This window comes from Pediculus humanus, genomic scaffold (assembly GCF_000006295.1).
Source record: "Pediculus humanus corporis 1103172108251 genomic scaffold, whole genome shotgun sequence".
In the NCBI taxonomy this organism is placed as follows: Eukaryota; Metazoa; Arthropoda; class Insecta; order Psocodea; family Pediculidae; genus Pediculus; species Pediculus humanus.
Window position 1 is genome coordinate 398,917 of NW_002987820.1, and position 27,985 is coordinate 426,901.

Consider the following 27,985-nt stretch of genomic DNA (forward strand, 5'->3'; position numbering starts at 1 on the left):
AGAGCACAATGGGGCCCCAATTATGGGAGGGCCCCCATTAAGCCGCCATTGACGCTTTAACAATATTTACCTGCGAAATGTATACAAACAAGTAGTGTTTTTTTAAAAACTTTTTTAACTATTTTGTGCATTTAATTTATAATTTATTATTCAAAATGACAATATTAAAGTTAATCGAATTAGAAAACTTTAAATCATACAAAGGAAAACAAATAATAGGTCCGTTAAAATCGTTTACAGCAATAATTGGTCCCAATGGTTCAGGGAAATCGAATTTAATGGATGCTATCAGTTTTGTTATGGGCGAAAAAACGACTAGTCTTAGAGTTAAGAGATTGAGTGATCTTATACATGGAGCATCAATTAATCAGCCTGTTTCTAAAACGGCTTCCGTGACAGCTGTTTTCGAATTAAATGATGGAAATTTAAAATATTTCACTAGAATGGTAAACGGTTCTTCGTCAGAACATTATATTGATAAAGAACTTGTTACTAATATGAAATACATGTCAGAATTAGAACTTCTTGGTATTAACGTAAAAGCAAAAAATTTTTTAGTTTTCCAAGGAGCTGTTGAAAATATTGCTATGAAAAATCCTAAAGAAAGAACTTATTTATTCGAAGAAATTAGTGGTTCAGGTGCATTAAAAGAAGAATATGATAGATTAAGAACGCAAATGTTGCAAGCAGAAGAAGAAACACAGTGTACATACCTTAAAAAAAAAGGAATAACAGCTGAAAGAAAAGAAGCTAAGGCTGAAAAAGAAGAAGCTGAAAAATATCAAAAGCTAACCGAAGAACTCGGAGAAAAACAATTGGAACTTCAACTTTTTAGATTATATCACAATGAGCAAGAAATTAATAGATTGGAAACAGAACTGCAGAGAAAACAAAAAGAAGTAGACAAAGTTGAAAAAAAGAAAGCCAAAGCTGAAGAAGCTTTAAAAGATAAGAAAAAAGAACATGGAAAACTAACTAGAGAACAAGCTCACAGTGATCAGCTTGTAAGAGAAAAAGAAACTGAAATTAATAAAATGAGACCTAAATTAATCAAATCAAAAGAACAGGTTGAACATATGAAAAAAAAATTGGAATCGGCAAAAAAATCTTTGACACAAGCCAAAAAAGCTCATGAGGCACACACTAACGATATAAGAGAATTAGAATTAGAATTGGAAAAAGTTGAAGAAATGAGAAAAGAATTTGAGGAAATGGTAGCAGGAGAGTCTCAAAGTCAAGGAAGAGATGTTCACTTGCAGGATGCACAAGTTAAACAATATCATTTATTAAAAGAAGAAGCTGGTAAAAGGTCTGCCATGTATTTGCAAGAATTAGATTCAGTCAATCGTGAACAAAAATCAGATCAAGATAGATTGGACAATGAAAGTAGGAAAAAAAATGAAATTGAAAGCATGATTAGGCAAAAAGGAAATGAAAAAGATGAAGCTATAAAAAGAATTGAAAAATTAAATGAGCATATAAGAAAAAATGAATTATCTTTAGAAGAAAATATAAAAATTCAAAGTCAATTGGAGAAAGATGTGGGTTCATCGAGGGGGAGAGTCGATGATTTACAAAGAGAGTTAGAAAGTGTGATCGAACAGTTAGGTGATGCCAGAGTAGACAAACATGAAGATTCCAGAAGGAGGAAAAAACAGGAAATTGTTGAAAATTTCAAAAGGCAATTTCCCGGAGTTTTCGATCGTATGATCAACATGTGTCAGCCTATTCATAAAAGATACAACGTTGCCATTACTAAAGTTTTGGGTAAATACATGGAAGCCATTGTTGTGGATACGGAAAAAACAGCACGGCAATGCATTCAATATTTAAAAGATCAAATGTTAGAACCGGAAACATTTCTTCCCTTGGATTACATTCAAGCCAAACCCTTAAAAGAAAGGTTGAGAACCATAAAAGAACCGCGAAACGTTAGACTTTTGTATGATGTCCTTCAATTTAACGAAGAAATTAACAAAGCCGTATTGTTTGCCACAAATAACGCATTAGTTTGCGAAACTCCAGAAGATGCCATGAAAGTGGCTTACGAATTAGACAGGCAAAGATACGATGCTGTCGCTTTGGACGGTACGTACTACACAAAATCAGGTTTAATATCGGGAGGTTCTCTTGATTTAGCTCGTAAAGCCAAACGTTGGGATGAAAAGCAAATGTCTCAGTTGAAAGCTCAAAAAGACAAACTCCAAGAAGAGATAAGAGATTTGCAAAAGAAATCTCGAAAGGAATCAGAATTGAACACGCTTCAATCTTCGATTGCCGGTTTGCAAACCCGATTGAAATATTCTCACAGCGACAAAGAAACGACTCAACAAACGCTCGAACAATTGGAAAAAGAATTGGCGAGACTTGAAGAAAAGCGTAATAATTTCGAGCCCAACATAGTGATCATAGAGCAAAGAATGGCAGAAAGAAACAAGGAAATTGAGAACATCAAAGAAAACATGAATAACGTCGAAGATGTCGTTTTCCAAAATTTTTGCGTACAAATCGGAGTCGCAAACATTCGTCAGTACGAAGAAAGAGAATTGAGAACTCAAAACGAAAGACTAAAGAAGAGGCACGAGTTCGAATCTCAGAAAAACAGGATAACGAGTCAATTGGAATTCGAACAAACTCGAGACACGAAAACGAACGTTTTGAGATGGGAAAGAGCCGTCCAAGACGAAGATGATAATTTGGAAAGGGAAAAAGCGGCAATGGAAAGATTGAAAAAAGAAATAGATACATTATTAAACGAATGTGATAAATTGAAAAACGAGGGAAGACTGAAAAAATCCGAAGTCGATAAAATCGATGAAGAGATAGCAAACGCAAGGCGAGAAGTCGGAGTCATCGCGAAAGAAATACTCCAAGTGCAAAAACAAGTGACGTCTTTGGAGAGTAAAATAGAACAGAGGAGAAGCGAAAGGCATAGCATTCTCACTCATTGCAAAATGGAAGACATTGGAATTCCGATGTTGCACGGAAACATGGAGGACATATCGAGCATAGAGGCAAACGAAAGTTCGTCCGGAAACGATGCTAGTTTAAGCACTCAACAAGTTTACGAACAGGAAAAACGAATACAAATCGATTACAATCAATTGCGTGACGATTTGCGTGAGTTGGAAGAACCGGACGAAGTGAAAAGAATGATAGACAAACTTCAGAAAACGATAAACGAACAGCAAAATTTGATACAAAGAATTCAAGCACCGAACATGAAAGCAATGCAAAAATTGGACGCGGCGAGAAACAAATTGCAAGAGACGAACGAAGAATTCGAAAACGCTCGTAAGAAGGCGAGGCAAGCAAAGCAAAAATTCGACAGGATAAAAAAAGAAAGACATACAAAGTTCATAAATTGTTTCGATCACGTTGCCAACGTCATAGACAACATATACAAAGCTTTGGCACAAAATCAATCCGCTCAAGCGTTCCTGGGACCGGAAAATCCGGAAGAACCTTATTTGGACGGAATAAATTACAATTGCGTGGCACCGGGAAAACGATTTCAACCCATGTCGAACCTATCGGGAGGAGAAAAAACGGTTGCCGCTCTCGCTTTGCTTTTCGCCATTCACAGCTATCAGCCGGCACCTTTTTTCGTACTGGACGAAATAGATGCAGCTTTGGACAACACGAACATTGGAAAAGTCGCGAGTTACATATGTAGGAAAAGCAGAATAGAAAGGAGTTTGCACTACGACATGCAGAGAGAATACGAGGACAACACGTCTCTACAAACGATCGTCATATCACTCAAAGAAGAATTTTATTCTCACGCTGATGCCCTCATTGGAATTTGTCCAGATCCTGGAGATTGTCTTATAAGTAAAGTTCTCACTCTGGATTTGACTCCGTATAACGAAGGAGAAAAATAAAAAAAAATTGGAATTTTTTTTTTTTTTTTAAATGATTGAAAAAGTTTAAAAAATGATGAAAAGTCAAAACAGTAAAATTTCTTTCAATTTAATTTAATTTAATTATTATTATTATTATCAATCACGCATGTTTTTTATATAAAAAAGAAAATAAATTAATTTATCATGTCTGGGTTTTATTTATTCAACGTTGTTTTCGGTGAAATTTAAACAATATTAATTATTATTATTATTATTATTGCATAAGATTGTTTTTTTTTTTTAAATAAATAAATAAATTTTTTTTAAATAAGTTTTTTCACATAATTTTTATTTAAATCCTTAATTGTCATAATGACGATGATGATGATGATGATGATGATGGTGATAGTGATGATGGTGATGATGGTGATGATGATGATGATGATAATGATTAGAAAGGTAAAAATTTTATAAAAAAAGACAAATTATAAAATCACAAATCATTTTATTTTTTTTTTTATTTTCAACTTACAAATTAATTTATAATTTATTTTACATTTTATATATATATTAATATTCATATATTATTATTATTATTATTATTATAATAAATAAATACAATTTTTTTACAATTCTTGGACTAGAACCGTAAGTTCATCAAACCCCCAAATACTGTTTTATTGTTGCCCCCCCCTTTTTTTTGAATTTTAAACAGAAATTTTTGCGATTAATTATAATTTGAAAAAATCATTATTATTATTATTAAATGTCTTGATGACGTCGGTCGTCGTGGGTTTGATAAACTTTTTGTATAAATTTTTTTTTTTTTTTTTTGAATCATTTTTCTACTACTCGAGTACTCGTTCGAGTTCCCCGTTTTAATATCCTGCTCGATGAAAATTTCCTGCGGTTGCGTGAGAAAAAAAACTTTCCTGCTGAACTAAAAAAAAAAAAAATCATCCTCATTAATAATTCATTATGGATGAATTAAGAATCCTTCGATTGCGGTCGGGTACCTTAAGCGTGCCTAATTTTTCTTCTTTGTTTAAAATCTTTTGTGACGACGAGTATCCATCCTACGAGTATTCTTTTAAAAACTTTTTGTGAAAAGTTTTAAACGTGTCCAACATGGCTTTTAATTTATCCGTTTGCGGTAATATCGTGGTCCTGAAAGTAAAAACAGGAATAAAACATTTAACATTTCGTTATTGACCTTTTCCCCCCTTTTCCCCCGGGTCAAAAAAAAATTTTACCTAAAATGATGCGTTCCAGGTTGTTGACCGAATCCGGATCCGGGAACGATGCAAATCCCGGTATTTTCCAACAATTGCAAAGCGTAAAACGTATCAGGAGCTTTTCCTTCTTTTTTCGCTGCTTCCACGGCTTTCGGTGGTAATTGCATTTGTGGGAAAGCGTACATGGCACCCTGGACTTCGTTGCATGAAAATCCAGGTATGCTGTTGAATGTGTCGGCAACCATTTTCGCTCTCTTTTTCAATTCCGACAAAACTTGTTCTCTTTCTTCTTTGTACAAAGGATAACTTGGTTCTCCTTCTCTCGGAGGATTCACGATGCATTCGACGACGGTCTGTAAAACAAAAGAAAAAAAATTTTTAATAACGTTCGACGACGTCCCGCAGGAAACTACATATTATTTACCTGACCCAAAGCAGTCGGACACAACATGGCCGAAATGGCTTTCAAAAGTTGAGCTTTCACTTGAGGGCAAATATTTATAATTTCGAAATAAGCTCCTCTCAATCCGCACTCCCCCATGTAACCCTTCGAACAAGACATGAACGATGCCAATTCCATTTCGCTGTAGGGAGGACCCATTTCCGTTAATACTTTTTTAAATGAATAAAATTTACTTCCGGGAGCGTATATGTTGTCCTGATAAACTTCGTCGGCCAATATGAACAATCTTTCCTTGTACGCAAACTGTATTATTTCTTCAATGTTTTTCCTAGAGAGTACTTGTCCCGTGGGATTTCCGGGATTTATAACGACTATGGCTCTCGGTGCGGAGACTTCTTTCGCTTCGTCTACGGCTCTTTGCAACTCGCTCAAATCCATACCCCAACCTTTCGATTCGTTCAAATAATAACTTATTTGATGCATGTTGAATTCTGCGAGGGTTGCCGAATAGAGTGGATATTGTGGTATGGGTACCATGACTCCGGGTCGTTTGTTGTCGATGGGTTGATTCATTATTTTCAAAACATTCTATAACAAACAAACAAACAAATGTGTTCTGTAAGTAGTCCCTTTTTATAAAAGGGTTATAAATTACAAGTTTAACAACAAAATGGCCTCACTTTGATACCGTCAGAAGCTCCCGCCGATAGTATGATGTTTGCATAGTCGCTCGGTATACCATCTCGTCTTTCTATAAATTCGGCAACGTGTTTTCGAATTATTTCGATTCCGACAGAATCCGTGTATGAACCCACGCTTCCTCCCTTACAACCTTTAAGCACGCCTCTCGCTCTATCTTTGGCATCTTCCGGAAAACTCGGATCGTCAAAAAGTGATGGTAATGACACAAGAGCCAAAACCTAAACACATCATGTCAATCAATTCTTAATAATAATAATAATAAAAAGTTTAAATAAGGACGTCATTAATTTAAACAAAACGTCACCTCCTCTTATGACGAAACTGATTGTGACGTCACGAAAAACTCTTGACGTCACCTAAAACCTTTTAAGAAATTAAATTTAAACGTTTAATACGAGTTGCTATGCAAACTCTAAAAACCTTGATGATAAAATTACCGTGAGATTTTCATTTAACCATTATTATTATTATCATACCGACCGAATCGTAATAATAACCATAACATATATAGTCGAACCGGTCGTTACCGAACAAAACCGGATATAAATTAAAATAATAATAATAATAATAAATGATTGACGTTAATTGATCTGTGACATTTGTTTGTTATTGGACTATAACCCATTTTTATAATATATCTTTATTCTTAATCTCTCACCCATTTTTATTATTATTATTATTATTATTAATGAAATTTTCTCACGTAAAAAAAATAAAAAGAAATTTTTCTGAACATAAACCGAACCGAGAAAAATTCATAATAAAATATTTTCTACCCCAATTTTTAATAGAAAAAAGTGGGGTTAAGAGGTTATTGAACTCTCTTTTCTATAGTTAAAAAAAACGGTTTTGGTTATTGCACAAAAAAAAAAAAAAAAGAAAAAATTGTTTAAACGTTACAGACCATTAAGAGAGAGAGAAAAAAAAAAAAACAATTTTGGGTCAAGTACAATTGTGAATGTGTTTAAAAACAAATTTGAAATTTTTTTTTTTTTTTTTTTTTGTCCTAAACAAAAGTTATAATAATGAAATATTAAACTTTAATGTGAGAAAACGAGTAAAAAAAAAAAAAAAAATTGATGTGTTAGCAATTAATATATAAAAAAAAAAAAAAAATGGAAATTTTTACTTAAAATAAATAAAAAAATAAAAATTTGCAAACAATTTTTTCTTTAAACATAAACAAAACAATCGCAACAAAATCGAAAACAAATTTGTTTTTTTTTTTTTAAAATAATATTTTGATAACTCAAATCGAATGTAATAACAAAAAAAAATAAATAAACAAAAGAAATATGTCGACAAAAGGCTAAAAAATTGTTTGTTTTTAACATTATTTACTTAACATTTGATTGTGTGTGTTTGTCGAAATCATTTTTTTTTGTAAATTTTAAAAATTGTTATTCGATTAAATTTAAATTTGTTTACCTGTCTAAAAAAAGTAATTGGTTTTTGTCCCATGGCATGACAATCACCAATATTTGCTTTTAAAACTTCTGTAAAAGGTTTTTTGACACCCTGAAAATAAATAAAAAAAATTTAATTAATATTTTTTAAATGGGAAACAAATGATGTGTTGTGTGTAGACTACAGAGCATGCTCATTGATACATTTTTTTTTTTTTTTTTTTTTTTTTACAAATTTATTTTTATAACAATAAAAAAAAAAAATATAAAATCTAAATTTAGCTCGAATAAAAAAAAAATCAATAAGAAAATTTTATTAAGGCAATAATGAAAATAATTAATGAAAAAATTATGAAAATAATGAGTTTAAGTAAAGAGTAAATGTTGTAAACCAAGGGCAAAATTATTAAGATCCAAGTGTTAGAAAATTGTTATAACAAAAAGAAAAAGTTTTCAAATATTATTATCATTATTATTAAATGGTGTATGTTATTAACATTCAAGGGCAAACTCCGACAAAAAAAAATTTAAACGTTCTAAACAAAAAAATAAATAAATATATTACCTGTTCTAATTCTTTTTCTATTTCTCCAGCTCTAATTACAATCGGTCCCCGAACGGCATATTCCAAACGAATTATATTTTCGTTCATATTTTCTATTGTGACACATTTTTCATTCGATTTTCCGGCGGTAGACATTTTCCTAATCGATGATTCCGTTAATATTCCTCCGTTTAATAAATTACAACAACCTTTCTTGTTGAAATTCTCAAACCTACAATGATATAGAACATAGCTACACGAAATTAAATCTTTCCCACCGGACTTGCACAATAAACGAACCGCCATTTCTCTTAAACGTTAGGGAATTTTTTTTTTTTTTTAAATTTACGTTGGCCAAACTGTCAAAAACAGTTGAATAATTTTTTTTTTTTTTATGTAATGTAATTTAATTGATTAATCTTATATCCTTGTCACTACTTATTGTAACTGTGATAAATGTTTTTCACATTAAACAATTTTAAAATAACCAACGATAAATAATATTTATTTATTTAAAAAATTTATAAAATGATTATTAACGATTATTAATCTAATTAATCCACGTCAATAAGTCAACAAGACCAAAAAATTTCGGTTTAAATTTTCACTTATTAAACGTTAAATCAAAATGTAAATGTTTATAATACGATTATGATTTTTATCGCGTTTAAATTTTTAAATAAAAAAAAAAAAAACTATTCGAATCGATAAATCGTTTTGCTTTTAATTAAATTTAAATAATTAACCACCGCGAGTTTACTCTCTGTGTCACTTTCTATGAAGAAAAAAAAAAAACGATTTCTAATATACCCTTTGAAATGATTTAATCATTTAGGCTTTTGACCTCATATCAACCTTGATCTCATTGTATTAGCCTCAAGAAATGATTTTCTTTTGACTTACAAAAAAAAAAAAAAAATGCCAAAAGATTTTAAATTTGAGATTTTTTTTTTTTTGTTTAATTTAATTTGAGCAACAAACAAACAAACAAACAGATTACAAGTGTTAATTATTTTTGTGTTTTGTGTTAAAACAAAAACATTTTCATCCACCCCACGTACAAACATAACCTAACTTATTTAATAAAATCAATTTTTTAATCAAAATTTTGTTAAATTATTTAAGTAATTCATTCATTCATTCATTCATTCATTCATTTGTTTTCATTTTAAATAAAAATTCATTATTGATTGATTGATAAAAATATTTTGTCGTAATAAAAAAATTATAAAAAAGTTTTTCTTTTATTTTATTTTTTTTTTCTTGTAAGTTTAAAAGGCAATTATTTTAATAATCAAGTGTTGTATGATGTTTTAAAAAAGTTCATTGACCTTTATAAAATTTTCCATTATCATAAATTATTTATTTAAAAAAATAATCCTTATTCGAATTACTTTTGATGTAATCATTTGTCTCAATAAAAAATTATTAATTTTGTAATATCTAATGTTGGAAGAATGATTGTCTGGTTCGACAAACAAATAAAAAAATTAATTACAATTCCAATTAATTAATTAATTATGTACATGATAATAATAATAATAATACTTTGTGTAATGACAAGTAATTATACATATAAATTTAAAATTAACTTTTATCAATTGTTTCAAACCGTTTTCAAAAATTTTTTTTTAATTTTTTTTTTATTTTTTTAATTAAAACAAAATAATAAAATAATTAATAATAATCTTACCTTAAAAATAATTAATTAATTAAATAAATAAAAAGTAAAATAATTTTCTATATAAAAAAATGAAACAGGTAGAAATAATTTTTTTTTTTTTTTACTTTTCAAATCTTCTTATCAGTAATGATAAGAACAGACTAAATAATAATCATTTTAAAAAAATTATTACCTTTTTAAAGTTTCTTTTTTCCTTTTTTTTTTTTTTTTTTTTTTTTTAATAAATAAATAAAAGAAAAATGAAAACAATAGAATGAACAGGTATTTAATAATAATAATAATAATGATAGTTTTTTCTCTCTTAGTGTTTAACTTATAAAAAAAAAAAGAAAGAAAAATCATTAATAAAAAATAAAAAATAGAAAATTTTTATTTAAAATAATAATTATTAGATATAATTAATTAATTATTAACAACCTTAAATGAACCTGAATGATAATGATAATTATTTTTTATAAACAGTCACATATATATATATATAAAAATAAAAACAATAAATTTTTTATATAAGGAATGTTTTTTATTAATAATAATAATAAAACTTTTTTGTCACCTTATTATTGTAATTATTATTATTATTACTGATTGTTAAACTTGATTTTAAAATGTAAAAAAATATTTTTAATTTAAAAAAAAATTTTTTATTTGTGACCCGCATTTAATTTTTTCTCAGGTTCCAGCTTTCCAGGTTTATTAGGTTTAACTGGAGGCAAAACTTTTGTTTTTATTGACTTAATAGTAAACATATTTGAAAAGTTTTAAACGATTCCCTTGTCTCTCTTTCACTCTCTCACAATCCCTCTCTCTCTCTCTTTTTCATTCTCTCAAATCCCTCTCTCTCTCTCTCTCTCTCTCTCTCTTATTCCAGAAAAAAAATTTTTAAAGTTTACCTCACAGTAGTTGTTACATCATACAAACAATCGAGTTCATAACAAAATTTTCTTTTTTTTTTTTTTTTTTTTTTTTATATTAAATTTAATAAAAATATTATTAACATAATTTTGAATAAAAATAATAATAATAATAATAATTTTATTTTTAAAAAAAATCAATAAATTTTTTTATTCTCAAATAATAATAATAAATTATATTCGTTTTATTTATATTAATTTATTCTTTATTTTTTTTTGTTTCCCTCTCTCTCTCTCTTATTAATCATTATTATTATTATTATTAATAATAAAAAAAAACATATAGGAATATCACATTTCAATTATTTTAAAATTGATATTATTGTGCTTATTTATTTATTTATTATTTATTGTACTGATAACACACATAAATTTATTTAATTAAGGCTGTCAATGTGTTTATTGGGTGTTATCACCTCTGGTTCGTATAAATGTTCGTTTATTATTATTATTATTATTATTATTATTTCATTCAGGTTCTATAAGGGAAACTCTTAAGATAAATTTCTTAACCATAAATAGGATGAAGAAAATTAACAACAGAGTTTAACCATCAAAGGGAAAAATCGAACCTGATTTTTATATATTATGTTTTTATATGTTTCACCGAAGTAACTGTAACCAAATCGGACGGTTGTTTAGTAAATGCTAGCATTCTGATTTGTCTTCTTCCACGAGTTTTTGAGTGTCTTTTCCCGTGTCGGAACTAGGATCGAGTTCCCTGTGTCTGATGTGTATTTGAGGTGACGTTCTTGTGACTACGCTCGAAGGTGCGAGTACAGCACTTGCCGGAGGTACGGGTTCGATACCTTTTTTCGATACCTCCGTTGGAACTTCGTAGATACCCGAACCGTTACCCTGATTTTCTACCGCGCATTCGTACATTGGATTGCTGAAGTCTCTATTTTTACTATTGATGTTATCTAAATTGTATGCTACGTCCAACGGTTCGACCGCTGGTCCGTTCGACGGAAATACTGGTGACCCGAATTCAACGTTTGTTCCTTGTCTAAATGAAACGCTTTGTGAATTTGTTAGTCCTCCTAATCCGCCTCCTTTTCCGCTGTAATTAATAAAAAATTTTCTCAGTTTGATATATTCTTAACCTCTTTTCTATTCTTATCAAAAGGTGTGATTACGTACAATGGTCTCTTTCTAATAATGAAAAAGATGGCGGCTCCAATAGCTGTTAAAAGGAGCAAAACTAATATTGGTATTAAGACGGTGGCTGCCGTTGAATTTGATGTGCTTGAACGAGATACTCCTACGTAATTATCACAGTACCGACCCTGGAAATCTTGAGGGCATTCGCAAATTAATTCTCCAGAATCTGATTCTCTGCAGATTCCATCATTTTGGCACAGACAAATTTTTGGATCAGGTCTGGCACGTTCGGATGCTGAAATATTATTATAGCGAGTGAGTGAATAAGTTTTAGGGATAAAACGGGAACACGAGGTTCAGGTACTTTTAAAAAGGACTTACCTGCGTCGCACTGAACTTCGCTTTGTCCTTTAGAAAGAGGATTCGCGTTATCAGGACACGCGCAACGATGTCCGTTAGGCACTAAAAGGCAAAGATGCGAGCACGGATTGCTGTGGCATGGATTCGATATTGTCGTATTATATCTTGCTTTATGGTAAACTTTGACGTCAGAGGGATTAAGTAAGTCTTTAGCAACAACTACAGGATCTCCTCTACCAAATTTATCCTGTTTTACGACTTCTCCAGTATCCCGAGTTACCCAAAACACCGAACTTTCAAACACGTCCAGTGAAACCGGATGTTTCAAATAGTCTCCTTTTATTATGACTTGTCTTCCGCTTCCGTCGTAGTTCATCGATTCGATCGTATTCAATTTCGTATCAGCCCAATAAATTTTATTATCCATGCTGAAATCTATAGCGAGACCGGTCGGATGTCCGACACCGTCGGTTGCAATGGTCGTCCTCATACTACCATCCAACCAAGAGCTTTCAATTTTTGGAGAATAACCAGAATCCGCCCAGAACATTTTTCCTAATTCGGGATCCACAGCTATAGATGTTGGACTTTCTAAATTGTTCGAAACAAGGGATCTTCTATACCTTCCGTCCGATTTAGCAACAACAACTTTTCCTTTGTTTTTCTGACTAGTTGGCTGAACTTCCGTCCAGTAAATATTGTTACTCACCCAATCGACGGAAACACTTGTCGGCTTAGCGTGAGCTGAAAAATTATCGGAAAAATGATTTCCAGAACATTCTTTGAGGAAAAAAGTTGAATGAGTTTCTAAAATAGTTTTTACCTCTTATATTAAGATCTTGTGGGTATCCAGCTTTGACGACACCTTGTCTAGCATCTACCATATAAGAACGTTTTAATGTGTTATCGTAAGAATCTACCCAGAAAATCATTTCCTGTTTCGGATCGAAATCTATCGAACTAATTCTTTTTTCTTCGGATATGACGTTTAATTCTTCCCGTTTTTCCATTTTGTACGCACGGATCTGCGGTCTGAAAAAATTTTTTTAATTAATAAAAATTTACGCGTAATTAATTTTAATTAGATTTTTTGAGTTGAGTAATTAATTACCCGTTAGAAAACAAAAGAGTCAAAGATTCAGGTTCGTTGAGTTTACAGACGCCGGTAAGTGTATCACTCAAAGTGAAACCTTCTCTACAGGAACAAACATAGGTACCGTTCAAATTAGTACAAATTTGTGAACATTTATGAGTTCCGGTTTCGCATTCGTCGACGTCATCACATTTTTTCTTATTTTTATCAGAGATTTTAAATCCCGGTAAACAGGTACAGATGAATCCCTTCAAAGAGGATCCGGGTCCGTCGATGTTTTCGCAGTTTTGTTCGCATCCCCCTCTCGTTTCCGCATCACATTCATGAGCTCGATCTGAAATATTCAATCATTTAAGTACTAAAATACTAGTTCGGTCGGATTCACGTTCGGGTCGATGCTATAACAAATCACTTACGGCATCCCTTTTCGTCTGAAGCATCACCGCAGTCATCACCGAAATCACAAACTTTCGAGATGTCAATGCATTTTTTATTCGCACACTGAAATTCTCTATCTCTGTTGCACGGTTTATTTCTAAATGAGCAAACGGTTGAATTTCTTTCGTCACTTCCATCACCGCAATTGTCAACTCCGTCGCAAAGGTGATACCTAGGTATGCATCGATGATTGTCGCATTGAAATCTTTGTAGCGTATCGCAGTTAAAATTATCTGTTTTCGTAAAATTTAAATCGGATCAGTTATCAGTCGGGGGGTGGGGGTGGGAGTGCGGGGGGAATTAATTTTAAATTACCCGAGTAATACTTACTGCAAACGGATGGATTTTCATCGGAATTATCTCGGCAATCGTCGGCTCCGTCGCACAAATCGCTATGTTGTATACATAAATGATTTGCACATTGAAATTGCGTCACCGGACAGTATCGTCCATTCGGATACCTCGGAGGACAATTTTTCTCATCGGATAAATCTCTGCAATCTTTTTCTCCGTCGCATCGTAGGTAAGATGCTATGCAGTGGCCGCTTGCACATTGGAACGAACCGTTCTGCAAAAAGTTTATATGTAAATAAGTTTTGAATTGTTTCCAGGAGCAGTCGGTTTTTTGTAATAATAAATAAAATAAATACCTTGCATTTAAAATCAGCACAACCTGATTCATCCGAATTATCACCGCAATCATCATCGTGATCGCAACGCCATCTTTGAGGTATGCATTTCCCGTTTCCGCACCGGAATTCACTTTCAGAACATTCTCTGTAAACTCCTTTGCACAAGGCATCCGTTTCATCTGAATTGTCGGCACAATCGTTTTCGTGATCGCAAAGCCATCTCCTGCGAATAAAAAAAATTTTTTTTTTTGAGTTTGGTATTATAATGACGTAATATGGATTAGGCTAATGAAATAAACGCTCACTTTGGAATACAACGATTGTTTCCACATCGGAAATCTGTATCTTGACATTTAGGACAATTTTCCGGTTTTTCATCGCTGTTATCGCGACAATCGTCTTTACCGTCACAGAACAACCATTTAGGAATGCATCTGTAGTTAGTACGTCCGGGACAACGTTGCCATCCATTTGTACAATTTCTTTGTCGACATTTAAAAGCCGGCTCATCCGAATCGTCTCCGCAATCATTATCAAAATCGCACATCCAAAGTTTTGGAATACAGCGGCCATTTTTACAAGAAAATTCTGTTTCTGGATCGCATTTTCTATTATCTAAATTTATTAAAATGAATCGATAAATTAAATTATAAATATGTATTTGTTTTTGTTAAATTTGTTATTGTGCTTACGGCACATTAGAGGATCCTCATCGCTGCCATCTTTACAATCTGGATCTCCATCGCATTTCCACGAATTGAGTATGCATCGGCCATTGCTTTTACATTTAAATTCAATTTCAGGACAAGGAAGATCACAATTCTTTTCATCCGACATATCTCCGCAATCATTAACACCATCACAAATATTAGCCGAAGCTGTGCAATTATTATTTGCGCATTGAAACATTCCATTTCGACACGTTCTTACAGGACAAGTCGAAGGTTCGTCGGAGCCATCTTTACAATCCAATTCGCCATCACATCTGAAAAAAAAAAAAAATAAGTCACATTAGCAAATTGAAAATAAATTACGGAATCTATTAGTTAAAAAACTCACTTCCAAAACCACGGAATGCATTTTTGATCGTTTCCACCACAATGATGTTGACCGGCTGTACAATTAGCCATGCATGTTTTACCATCGGCAAGTAAATAAAATTGATTTGGACAAGCGCAAGAATAATTAACCGGAGTATCGGTACCGCCATAACCGAATGGGTTACGAGGTTTTCCATTTGCAGCAGGTGCTAATAAACAGAGATGGGAACATCCACCGTTGTTTTGATTACACGGATTCGGATAGGGCAACTGACGAAGAGGATGATATATGTGCAAGTCGTAGGGTCTATGAGTTGTATTACGAAGTATTTTCATGTCTTTTCCTACATAAACCAATTTCAAAATAAACGATTAAATTTCGGTTTATTCATTAAACCAATATAGAATAATATTGAAATTTTACCGGTAAATTTATTAGCTTTACTAATAGCTTTCATGTTCCAATCGGTCCAGTAAACATCATCATCAAATAATGAAAGAGCAAATACGTGAGGCACTTTTTGTCCGCTCAAAACAATATGGCGATGCTTTCCTTCTAAATCCGTATAAGCAATATAATCTAAATGAGCATCAGCAAAATAAATTCTATCAGTAAAGTAGTCGATCGTTAAAGCATTCGGCCAAGCAATATCATCATTCCAAGTTAAAATTCTAGTGAAATTTGAACCATCCATTCCAATTTTTCCAATGTAAGCCTGCAATTACATTGTTACCGAATATAAACCATTTGAAATATTTTTAAACAGAATAAACAATTTGTTGTACGTTTTTTTGTTTGTTACCTGTAAATGCCAACTTGTGAAGTACAAATATCCTACACCTGGATGAACAGCAATCGCTCTCGGATCGGCAATGCCAGATTTTAACGTTTTTCTATTCACACCATTTAACTCTGATACCTCAAGGTGTTTACTATGTCTATCAAGCCAATATAATTTTCTACCGACCCAATCAACAGCAATTCCTTCCAATCCGTGACTATCATGTCTAATTACCGGTTCTTTAACATCAATTCCATCGATATCGGATCTAAAATTTAATTTTTTAATTAATTTAAATTGTTTTCGAATTATAATGATAATAATAATTAAAACTTTCGTTGTTTACCTGAATATGGTTTTGGCGCTAACGTCGCAAAAGTACAATTTTTTATCTTTTAAATCGTAATCTAAAGCCACGACATTAATTAAATCTTTATGAACCAAACTGTAAACGCTGGCATCGGTCGACATGTTTCTCACGTAATATTTATTTGTAAAAATAAGCCAGGGTTGTATTCGATCTTTTCTTTTACACGATCTTTCATCTTGTTCTCTTTCGTAATATTTATCGTTGCATTTACAATAATAACCGCCTGGAGTGTTGGAACAATATTGAGAACATGCGCCGGGTAATTCCGTACATTCATCTATGTCACGACAAGCTTTTCCATCCGGCATTAATCTATAATTTGAATCGTTTTTTAATTTTTTTTTCCCCCCCGTTTTCAATTTGAATTTTATTTATTTAACACTTACTTGTAACCCTGATTACATTCGCAATAATAACTCGTAAGAGTATTAACACATTTATGATTACATTGATGAATTTCAACTTTTGCACATTCGTCAACGTTACAATGAAGTGGTTCATCGCTATCATCTGCACAATCCGACACTTTATTACAAACCAAATGGTAGTCTATACATTTTCCATCGTTACATCTAAACTGACCGTTTGGACACGTTGAGTTTGTTTTACCTGTAAAAAAAAAATTAAAAATTAAAAATGGTTGTCCTGTACTACTCAAGTAAACACATCATTAACGCAAAAGTGTAAGATAAAATATTTACTGCATCCGACTTCGTCTGAATTATCACCGCAATCATCTTCTCCATCGCATTGATATATTTTACGAATACATTTGAAATTTTGACAACTGAATTCTTCAGGTGTACACGTTTTATATTGAGCATTACAGAATTTTCCTTCGTCGGTACCATCTCCACAATCGTTGTCATGATCACACAGCCAACCCTAAAATGGTATTTTTATATAATTTTTTCATTGAAATTGTGGTAACATTTTTTTTTTTTTTCAAAATTAATATAAACTCACCATGTTGATACAACGACCATTTCCACATGTAAATTGATCAGAAGCACAGGATACCGGTGATGGACAGGAGTGAAGAGTCGAATTTTCATCAGCTCCATCAACGCAGTCTGGATCCCCGTCACAAATCCATTTTTTAGGAATGCATTGAGCTCTATTCCAGGCTTTGTTTTCCGTACAGGTAAATTCAGTTTCCTCATCGCATTTTCTGTCGTCTGTAAGTCAAATTTCGAATCGTGAATTTTTTTTTTTAACGGACTTTATAATTAAATATTTCAAATTTACTTACTGCATTGATGTCGAACGTCTTCGTCGGAATTATCCAAACAATCATTATCACCATCACAAATGTATATTCTAGGTATGCAATTTCCATTGTCGCAAGTAAATAAATCTCCAAAACAGGTTCTTCCTTCGGATTTACAGTATTCTGGTGGTTCGTCAGCTCCGTCACCGCAATCGTCATCACCATCACAATACCACGTGGCCGGAATGCATCGATGATTTGGACATCTAACGTTCGTAAAAAAAATATTAATTAATTTTTATCTAAGGGTTTTTTTTTTAAAGAAAACAAATTTTTTTAAATACCTAAAACTATTTTGAGGGCAAGTCCTTTGAGCACAATGTAAAGAATCTTCATCGGAATTATCTCCACAATCGTTATCACCATCGCACAACCAATAGGGCTCGACGCAAATGTTGGTATTGGAACATTTTAAATGATTTGGAGGACATGTTGTATTCTTTGGGCATCTTTCGTGGGTTTCGTCTGATGTAACATTGTCTTTACAATCGTTGACACCGTTGCAAACCTAGAAAAAAATTTTACAGTTGAGATAAAATCACGTTTTGTATATAAAAGACAAATGTAGGTAAAAATAAATTACCTGAGACATTGGAATGCATCGGTAGTTAGCACATGTAAATTCAGATGAATCACACGGAGGATACACGCATTCAAGTTCATCTGAACCGTCTTTACAATCGTTTTCATGATCGCAAACCCATGATTTGAATATACAACGACCGTTGGCACATCTAAATTCGTTAGGATTACACGAATGGTAAGCTGTTAAAGAAAAAAAAATTAATTATTACGTCATTTCACACGAGTAAGATATTTTAAAAGCAATTTACTTACTGCAGTAATTAACATCTTCATCTGAACCATCCCCACAATCGTTGTCTCCATCACATGACCACATTCTCGATATGCATTTACCATTTTTACAATAAAACTTTGAACTGTCGCAAGTTAAATTTTTAGGAACGCACATTCGATTTTCGTTAACCAATTTTGAATTATCATCACATTTACATTCGGCCTGCAATATTAATTTCAATGTTAAAATTTATAAAATTGTTGTTTATGTAATTTGAAATAAAATTTTTTTTTTTTTACTTTTCCATTCGGTCCAGGATGACAACTTTGTGCGCAACCGCCATTATTGATATTGCAAGGATTCGAGTCACACATTTGTCTACTTTTAGAAAATACGTGTATATCTCTTGGAGAATCTTCTAATCTCTTAACCATTTCGATCATGTTAGCTCCAGTATGTTTTTCCGCTCTATAAACTCCTCTCAATTGTAAATCTGTCCAGTAAATGTAATTTCCATGTACGGTTATCGCAAATGGATAAATCGTTGCAGCGACAAGAACCTTGAATAAAAAGGAAAAATTGATTTGTGTTGGTAACACTTTCAACACTTAAAATTTTTTTTTTGGTACTGCGATTTTTCACCTGTCTAAATGTTCCATTTAAAAACGATCTTTCTATTTTTTCTCTCACTGCATCAGTCCAATACAACATTCTCTCGGAATAATCAATAGCCAAACCGCTAGGCTGTGATAAATCCTTTTCAATTATGGCTTTTTTCAATGATCCAGCCATTGTCGTACGATAAATTTTACCGGATGTTCCGAACCGACCCCAGTCGGTGTAATACAATGAACTGAAAAAATAGTAAACATGATGACGTATTTCTTCGTTGGTGGAATTTGATATATTTTGTTTTTTTAAAATTATATGATACCCGTTGCAAGGATCCAATACTATGGCTCTGGGTCTTTCTACTCGAGCTATCATGACCAAATCCGAATTATCCAAATTCATTGCGTATATGCTGTTGTTGCTGCTGTCCGTCCAATAAATTTTCTTTTGTGTCCAATCGTAGGCGATACCTTCCGGATTTATTCCTCGATTGATGATGTTATGAATGGTATCGGGATTTTTACTTGACGTCCATGCGATTCGTGCCCACGGTCTGATTTGAGTAAATAAAAGTTTTTTGTCGTCGTAATCAAAATCGACTCCGACAACGTTTGTAAGATTTGCCTGAAATTTTCAGAGGAATAAAATTTTTACAAAAAAAATTTTTTTAAATTGGGTAAAAATTTAAAGCGTTACCTGCAGCTGTCTTTTTGTAGGACTTCTATCAAATGTGTTTCCGGAATCGTAATGTTTCTAATAACATTCCGATTATTCAAAAAAAAGCAGCAGGAAATAATAAAAAAAATAACGAAAGGAAAAAAGTGGCACGAAAAGGCTCTTCAGCCACATGTTGCAAAATGGCGACAAGTTAAAAAATTTTTTGAGTTTAGACAAAAAAACTTACGAGAGGTTTAAATGGAATGACGGTCGATCTCGGATCCAGATCGATGGCTCGGATTTCTGTTCTTGTCGAGAAAACTAAAAACTCATCGTAGGTGGTACATTTTTTTTGATCATCTGGAGATACGGAACCGATAGCACAATCACATTTAAAACTTGGAGCAGAAGAATAACTACCGTTGGTGGGATATGAGAAACAAAGTTGGCTGCATCCTCCATTGCCCAACCTGTAGTGTTATTGAAAAAAATTTTTAAAAGGTTTTGAAAATTTACATGAAATTCTCTTACAAAAAGAAAATTTACCTTTTGCAGGGATTGTAATCTTCGTCTGGTTGATTCAATATATCGAATATTGCGATATCTCGAAGTTTTTGTAAATTTGTTCTAACTGCTATTGGTTGAGATGAATTGCCGATAAGTTTCGAAGCTTTAAAAACTGATTGAAGATTTCTATCGACCCAATACACGTCGCTTTTATAAACGGCGATTCCCATTGGATTTGGCAGGTTTCGTCTTATAACCTGATAATTGAAAATTTTATAAATTTTTAATTATTATTAACAATTTTCAAGGTTTAGGGATTAAAAATATTTACCTGTCGAGCACCTCCTGAAAATCCTATTTTTTGAATTACATCCATTTTAGAATCGACCCAATATACGTCATGAGTTAGCATGTCAACGGTTAAATCTCTAGGATTAGTGATACCGGATGTGACGACCGGTGTCCAATGAGTTCCATCTAAATATGCTTTTCCTATACGAGGATACTGACCGTAATCGATCCAGTACAAATACCTAAAACAATTATTAATTTCATTTATAATGTTTAACTTTTAAAAATTTTTTCATTTTAATCAAAAAAAAAAAAATTTTTTTTTTACTTCTTAATGGGATTGACGGCGAGTTCTCTGGGAGCATCCGTCGTAGTTTTATAAATGACTTTTCTATTGCTACCGTCCAACCAACAAACTTCTAAATAATTTTCGTGTGGGAAAACATTTGTGAAATATAAATTTCCAGCGATCCAATCGATGGCGATCCCTCTAATACCATTTGAACCGATTCCTTCTTTTATGACGCTTTGAATTTCCGAACCGTTCGGTCTTATTCTAAATATTCCATTCCAATGACCTCTATTGAATTCGACCCAATAAATCCAGTTTTGAGCAAAATGAACGTCCACGTGAAGTATATGATGACCTTGAATGAAAAATTAATTTTTAATTATAATCAGTTCTCCTGAAATTATTATTATTATTTTTTTTCTGATTGTCGTACCTGGACCGGTAATGGGAACCATGGCTTCGGCAGAATCTTTCAAACTGTAACCTCTGATGAGATCCAATTGTGATACAACAGCGAATGTTTTATACGGTGAGCAATTGACTTCATTTTCTTTTTTATAACCTACTGAGCATGCGCAAACCCTTGAATTTCCTTCGCTGGGAATACAAATTTGTGAACATCCACCGTTGGCCAAAATACATGGATGGTTATAAGCTAAAAAAAAAAAATGAAAAAGACGTAAAGATTTTTTTTTCTCAGTAAATAATTTTGCGACGTCGTTGTAATAACTCACATAATCTTTTTTTAAACACGACAAAAGTTTTTAAATCAACTTCATTATCCAAAATAAGTTTTGGATTTTCTCCAGTTGGAAGATCGACTCTTTCTATTTTATCGTAAATCGGATCCAAATAAAACAATCGACTGTCCACAACAGCTAAAGCTTTCGGTTGCTGAAGATTATTTTCTTCGGATAATAAAACTCGAATATTTTCTCCATTCGTCGCCATCGATTTGATCTGTGAAAAAAATAACGTGGCATTAATTCATCTTATTTAAATGTAAAGACAATAAATAAGTAGATGATACTCACGTAACCCGGATGTCGCATGCTGTAATATAAAATTTTCTTATCCAAATCAATCGTTATGGCTTCCGGTCGTTCAATATCAGTCGTTAAAATTTCCGGATTTGAACCATCCATATTTACTTTGGCTACTTTTGCTGGAACTCCGTAACCACCTTCATCAACCCAGTACAATTTTCTGAGGGGATAAAAGTTGTTTCGTTAATAATAATAAAAAATTTAAACTCATTTATTTAAAAATAAAATTTTATTTACCCCTCACTAGGATCCAGACACATTGATTTCGGCTTGGCCACCGACAGTTTGTTACCATCATTTGCCAATATTATGGTTCTATGTTTAACTTTACCATCAACTTTAATAAGTTCAAAATTTGATGCTATTCTATTGGCGATGTATAAATTTCTTCCTAGCCAATCGAAAGCGATCGTATACGCAGCTCCCACCAATCCTGAATCCTTACCGAGGAATTCGGTTTTATTTCCTCCACCGTAGGGTGTTACATAAATCGTACACTAAAATATTAAAATTAAAGTTAAATTATTATTTAAATATAAAAAAAATAAATTTTAAAATTATCATAATTCTATACGTTTTCTTCATCATCTTCTTTTCCTTCGACCCAATATATCGTTTGCATTTTTCTATCGTAATCTAAATGAAGGCCACCTTCGATTCCAACAACCGCCGTCAAAAATCCTCCGGTTTTATCTCCTGGTGTTAATGACACGTCAATTATTTGTGATCCTTTCATTACCATTAAAAAGGCAGATTCCTCTGTAAAATCAATTTAATTTTATTTTTTTATTTTTAATTGACAAAAATCGATATTACATAAAAAAAATTAGTGAATAAAATCGAACCTTCGGTACATTTGCCGTTGGGAGAAGTTTTAAAACCAGGTTTGCATTTACACGTGTATCCAGTGCTCGAATAAGGTGATAACAAGCACAAATGTTGACAGTTTGCATTCAGACAAGGATTGGGAGTTATCGGTTGCAATGCCGGATGATGAACGTGAATGCTAAGAGGTTGAGATATCAAATGTGATACGACCGTTTGATTTTTTCCTCGGAATTTTTGAGCGGATAATACCTGCAAAAAAAAAAAAAATTAGTTATATTACTTTCAAATAAACATTTGAAAGAACGGATTTACATGAATTTTTGTCAAATCTTACCCTATTCAATTGTCTGTCCGTCCAATAAAGAGTATCTTCGAAAAGGGTAAGAGAATGAGGATGAAGCAAATAATGACTTCCGGCTAATACTTGTTGCCTTCCGCTACCGTTGTAATAACAAAAATCAATGTAATCAAGTTTTGAATCGGCAAAATAAATTCTTTTCGTAGCCACGTCTAACGTTAATCCGTTTGGCCAGTAAATTTTTGTGTTGATTATGGTAGAACGATTTAAACCATCCATTCCAACTCTTTCGATTCTTGGATTTTCACCCCAATCCGACCAAAATAACCATCTGGCACTACGTTGTTAATAACGAATAAAATAATTTATTTCGTCTTATTTAATTTAGATAAAAAAAAAAAAGGTAAACGTTGTCATACCCAGGACTAGGATCCAAACACATTCCTCTTGGTTGCGTTATATTTTCTTTTAAAAGAACCATTCTATCGGATCCATTTTCTCTAGCTACTTCAATTGTATTTAAACGAGAGTCTAACCAATAAATGTTACCACCGATCCAATCGTAAGCTAATCCTTCTACTAAATCTAATCCATTGGTTATTATCTAAAATTTAAATTACGGTTAATACGAATAAATTTACTAAAAAATCAATGATTAGTAAATTAAAGTACGCACGTCTTTAGGTTCACTACTTCGATCAAGCCTTGAAATTTTCTTTAGTTTCATATCCGACCAAAATATTGTACCCGTGTGCATGTTAGAAGCCGTGGCAACAACATTTTCCACAATTATCGGTACTCTTTCTAATCCTTGCTCTTTCAAATCAGCAACAAGTATCGAATGTCGATTGGATATTATTAAGAAAGCTGAACTGTGATCTGCAAAAAAAACAAAAATTGATTAATGAGGAAATGGAAAAAACAATGAATGCATTATTCAAATTTAAATTTATTACTCACTGATTGCTTTACAAAAATGTTTATTCAATTCTAATTCGTAACCGTCATCGCAAGTACAATAATAAGAGCCTTTTGTGTTGTGACAATGTTGAGAACAAGATTCCGGTTTCTCACATTCGTTTAAGTCTTGACACGTGTATGTGTCGTTTGATAAAGTTTCACCAGGAGGACACGTGCAAACTGCTCCCTTTTGTTGAAAAATAAAAAATAAAATAAAATTTTTAATATTTAAAAAATTGTTAATAACAAATAATAATGATGATGTAATAAGGAAACTACTAACGACTGGCGTTTGTTTGCAACCGTTTGAACAAAGTCCCGATCTGTGATTACATTCAGCCAAATCACAACCTGGACCTTCATCAGCACCATTTGGACAATCAGCTTTACCGTCGCACACAACCGATATGTTGACGCATCTTTCCGAGACTCCAGGACATTGCCATTCATTACCGTTGCAGCTAAATAATGTAAAAGAAGAAAGTTTTACTCGAAAATAAATACCGAAATAATAATAATTAAATTTAATTAAATTATTTTTACCCGAAAGGTGGAGGACCGCATGCATGCCTTGCATCCTCATCACTTCCGTCGCCACAATCATCTCTTCCGTCACATATATATGCTTTAAATATACAGTGACTATTATTACATTTGAAATAACCTTGTTGACAATCTACTTTTCCACACGTCGGAGGTTCATCGGATTCATCATCGCAATCGGCAGTACCATCACAATGCCAAGCTCGAGGAATGCATATCCCGGATGATTGACATTGAAATTGTTTTTCAGAATCGCATTGATCAGGAGCTAACGAAGCTAAAAAATTAAATAATTTTTTAAGGGAGAAAACCCAAAAAAATAAACTCCTATGAAAAAACTGGATTTGAAAGAGTCAAACTTACGACAACCCAATTCATCGCTTCCGTCCGTACAATCTGATATACCATCACATTTATACGATTCTTGTATGCACTGTTTTAAATCAGAACATTTAAATTGAGTTGATGAACACGTGACAGGCGGACAATCTTCTTCATCTTGATTATCAAAACAATCATTGTCTCCGTCACAGACCCACGTTTGCGGAATGCAATGACCAGAACGAGGACACGTAAACTGAAATGAAAGTATTAATAAGCTGTCGTTTTATCGAAATCTTATTTAAAATTTGTTTTTGATTGTTCAGATTTATTCACTTTAAATTGTAAGAGTCACGTGAACAAATCAAGTTATTACCTGAAAATATGCGCATGTTTTTTGAGCACAAAAATCTCCTTCATCGCTTCCGTCACCGCAATCATTTTCAGAATCACATTTCCAAGCGTTCGGTATGCATCTATTATTTTCACATAAAAATTGAGACAAAGCACACGTGACATTGACACAACCTGTTTCGTCAGAGTAATCTCCACAATCATTTTCAGAATCGCATTTAAACGTTCCAGGAATGCATCTTCCAGAACTGCATTGAAATTCGCTCAAAGAACATGTCGATTCTAAAATAAATAACCGTCTTAATTTTTATACAAAAAAAAAAATTTTAATTATTAAAAAAATATTTAAAGAGTATGGCGAACGCACTTGTACAATTTTGTTCTTCGTCTGAATTATCCAAACAATCATCATCTCCATCGCATACCCAAGCTTTTGGTATGCAACGTAAATTTCTACACGTGAAATCCCACGTATTCGGACAGGCTTGCACGGGTGGTTCCGATTGTGGATCAGCAGTACAAGTTTTATTTTCAGGTTCGATTAAACGTTCTCCATAAGGACACCCGCATTTAGCCTAAATTAAAAAAATTATTTTTTACTCTTTGCCACAAATACTCTAAATTTTTTAAACGATTCAATAAATATCCCCGTGATACTCACAACGAGTGACGAACTATTGAGGTGGTTAACTGCAAAACATAATTTTTCACAGCCTCCATTATTAATGGCACAAGGATGAGTCGGATCGATTTTTTGAACTGCTTCGCTATACACTTTAACACCGTATAAACGATTTGTTTGAGGTTCTTTGACTAGAATTTCTTCCATGTCTCCATTTATTTTATGGAGTTTAACAATGGCGTCTAATCTCCAATCGGTTACGTACATCCACTCTGATACAAAATGTAATAAAATGTAATAAAATAAAAAAAAAACCAAAAAAATTTTTTTAAAGAGACTATACTATAAATTATACCTTTATAAATAACAATTGAAAATGAATGCCTAATAAACCTAGAATTTATTGTTTTAACATCTGTTCCATTTAAATGAGAATGTTGAACGTGATCCAAAAGTGCATCGCACCAATACAAACGATCCGTTTCATAATCTAAGGCTAAACCGTTGGGCCAACCCAAAGTGACATTTTTAAATACCATAAGACCAGAACCGTCACTGTTTGCTCTGCTTATGTTAGCTGGTCTGTCCCATTCCGAAAAAAATATGTACCTGGAAAAAAAAAAAAATAAATAATAATATTTATAATTGTTTTGAAAATTAATTAATTTTTTTTTAAATTTGAGAATTAATTACCCTTTGTTCGGATGAACAACAATTGCTCTCGGCCTTTTTAAATTTTTCAACAATGTTCTTTTGTAAGTTACATTTCTCATGCTCAAAACATTCAAAGTTCCTTTTCTGCTGTCGATGTAATATAAATTCTTAGCTGCCCAATCAACTGCTAAACCTTCGACTCCTTCATTTTGAGAAGCCAAAACAATTTCCCGACCTAAAATAATAATAATAATTATTTAATGAAATGTTAAAATCGTACCTTAATGTAAATTTTTGTGTGTTCGATTTACCTGTTCCGTTTAAATGAGTTCTGTAAATAACATCTTGAAGGACATCCGAATAGTAAACATGTTGATCTTGAGCATCAAAATCTAAACCAACAAATCGAGCTCGTCTTGATACGACTGGTAACATGGCTTCGGCAAAACCTTTTATAACAGGATCTAAAACTCGTCCTTTTATAAATCTTTGTTGTGAATACATTAAAAATTCCGTGACCACTATAACCGAAATGAAAGGCACATTATTATTTGATAATCATAAGCAGAATTTATTTTAAAAACAATTATGTAACTTACAATTACAGTTCCGTTGATCTGAAGCAAGACGCCATCCAATATTACAAGCGCACCTATAGGCTAAATGTCCGGTACCTTCAGTAGGTGCCGTGACAATGCACATGTGTTGACATCCACCATTATTATTTCCACAAGGATTGCTTGCATAAACTTGTATGAGGCTATGTAAAGCTTTTACAGCTTTCGGTTCTCTAACGTTCCTTTGTCGATAAACTGCTAAAATTGAGTTGGCGCCCTGATATTTGTCGACGGACATAACTCCTTGTTTTGTTGAATCCGACCAAAATAAACGATTTTCAAAAGTTGTTAATCGAGATGGCGATGGAACAGATTGACCTGTTTAAAAAATCATCAATTTTATTTTATTCCAGGTATATTAAATAATAATAATAATACTAAGTATTACAACGCAATTTACCTCGCAATATTAAAACTCTTCCTTTTCCTTCATAATCAACCGTTTCTATGTAATCCAACAGGGAATCGCACCAAAATACTCGTTTTGAAATGATGTCAATGGAAACTCCCGATGCTTTATACGTTGCATCAGCAACAATAGCTCTTACGTTTGTACCATCCATGTTAGCTCTAAGAACCTGATTACCATCGGCTATAAACATATAACCGGAAGTTGGATCGAGACCGATATCGGCCGGACTGGTTAAATTCGATCCCAAAACGATTGCGTGCCAACGACCATCTATTTCGAAAACGTCGATTTTTTGTCCTATACCATCCGTAACGTAAACTTTATCCCCGATCCAATCGATGGCAATCGATACG

At 32.5% G+C, this 27,985-nt stretch overlaps 3 protein-coding genes across 3 annotated transcripts in view; 1 reads left to right on the top strand and 2 right to left on the bottom strand.

Annotated features, from left to right (window-relative positions):
• Positions 1-155: 155 nt before the first annotated feature.
• On the top strand, positions 156-4,497 carry Phum_PHUM470210 (structural maintenance of chromosomes smc1, putative; the record flags this gene model as incomplete). The annotated part of the gene is made up of 2 exons (XM_002430220.1): positions 156-3,834; positions 4,490-4,497. 2 exons carry the CDS (start codon positions 156-158, stop codon positions 4,495-4,497), a joined length of 3,687 nt encoding a protein of 1,228 aa, XP_002430265.1.
• Positions 4,498-4,921: 424 nt separating this feature from the next.
• On the bottom strand, positions 4,922-8,291 carry Phum_PHUM470220 (Alanine aminotransferase, putative; the record flags this gene model as incomplete). Its single annotated transcript, XM_002430221.1, has 6 exons — positions 4,922-5,012; positions 5,099-5,433; positions 5,505-6,071; positions 6,164-6,403; positions 7,614-7,703; positions 8,157-8,291. 6 exons carry the CDS (start codon positions 8,289-8,291, stop codon positions 4,922-4,924), a joined length of 1,458 nt encoding a protein of 485 aa, XP_002430266.1.
• Positions 8,292-11,378: 3,087 nt separating this feature from the next.
• The window catches only part of Phum_PHUM470230 (low-density lipoprotein receptor, putative), a gene marked incomplete at both ends in the record, with an annotated part of 22,312 nt that continues 5,705 nt past the window's right edge, over positions 11,379-27,985 (bottom strand). Inside the window, 50 exons of the mRNA XM_002430222.1 lie at positions 11,379-11,793; positions 11,874-12,129; positions 12,216-12,938; positions 13,018-13,226; positions 13,306-13,621; positions 13,704-13,958; positions 14,056-14,293; positions 14,376-14,580; positions 14,663-14,972; positions 15,050-15,342; positions 15,417-15,741; positions 15,822-16,113; positions 16,201-16,447; positions 16,526-16,861; positions 16,936-17,158; positions 17,251-17,434; positions 17,516-17,727; positions 17,802-18,025; positions 18,104-18,327; positions 18,403-18,584; positions 18,657-18,840; positions 18,918-19,178; positions 19,261-19,471; positions 19,553-19,854; positions 20,135-20,357; positions 20,434-20,651; positions 20,726-20,927; positions 21,014-21,332; positions 21,411-21,632; positions 21,712-21,937; positions 22,012-22,183; positions 22,261-22,520; positions 22,598-22,782; positions 22,869-23,100; positions 23,186-23,480; positions 23,569-23,753; positions 23,826-24,028; positions 24,110-24,296; positions 24,393-24,570; positions 24,653-24,929; positions 25,016-25,229; positions 25,350-25,609; positions 25,695-25,902; positions 25,928-25,944; positions 26,003-26,221; positions 26,305-26,558; positions 26,643-26,838; positions 26,915-27,124; positions 27,203-27,538; positions 27,621-27,985. The exon at positions 27,621-27,985 is cut by the window's right edge and continues 77 nt beyond it. Coding sequence (XP_002430267.1) covers positions 11,379-11,793; positions 11,874-12,129; positions 12,216-12,938; positions 13,018-13,226; positions 13,306-13,621; positions 13,704-13,958; positions 14,056-14,293; positions 14,376-14,580; positions 14,663-14,972; positions 15,050-15,342; positions 15,417-15,741; positions 15,822-16,113; positions 16,201-16,447; positions 16,526-16,861; positions 16,936-17,158; positions 17,251-17,434; positions 17,516-17,727; positions 17,802-18,025; positions 18,104-18,327; positions 18,403-18,584; positions 18,657-18,840; positions 18,918-19,178; positions 19,261-19,471; positions 19,553-19,854; positions 20,135-20,357; positions 20,434-20,651; positions 20,726-20,927; positions 21,014-21,332; positions 21,411-21,632; positions 21,712-21,937; positions 22,012-22,183; positions 22,261-22,520; positions 22,598-22,782; positions 22,869-23,100; positions 23,186-23,480; positions 23,569-23,753; positions 23,826-24,028; positions 24,110-24,296; positions 24,393-24,570; positions 24,653-24,929; positions 25,016-25,229; positions 25,350-25,609; positions 25,695-25,902; positions 25,928-25,944; positions 26,003-26,221; positions 26,305-26,558; positions 26,643-26,838; positions 26,915-27,124; positions 27,203-27,538; positions 27,621-27,985 — 12,490 coding nt within the window. The remainder of the gene's footprint in view (positions 11,794-11,873; positions 12,130-12,215; positions 12,939-13,017; positions 13,227-13,305; positions 13,622-13,703; positions 13,959-14,055; positions 14,294-14,375; positions 14,581-14,662; positions 14,973-15,049; positions 15,343-15,416; positions 15,742-15,821; positions 16,114-16,200; positions 16,448-16,525; positions 16,862-16,935; positions 17,159-17,250; positions 17,435-17,515; positions 17,728-17,801; positions 18,026-18,103; positions 18,328-18,402; positions 18,585-18,656; positions 18,841-18,917; positions 19,179-19,260; positions 19,472-19,552; positions 19,855-20,134; positions 20,358-20,433; positions 20,652-20,725; positions 20,928-21,013; positions 21,333-21,410; positions 21,633-21,711; positions 21,938-22,011; positions 22,184-22,260; positions 22,521-22,597; positions 22,783-22,868; positions 23,101-23,185; positions 23,481-23,568; positions 23,754-23,825; positions 24,029-24,109; positions 24,297-24,392; positions 24,571-24,652; positions 24,930-25,015; positions 25,230-25,349; positions 25,610-25,694; positions 25,903-25,927; positions 25,945-26,002; positions 26,222-26,304; positions 26,559-26,642; positions 26,839-26,914; positions 27,125-27,202; positions 27,539-27,620) is intronic.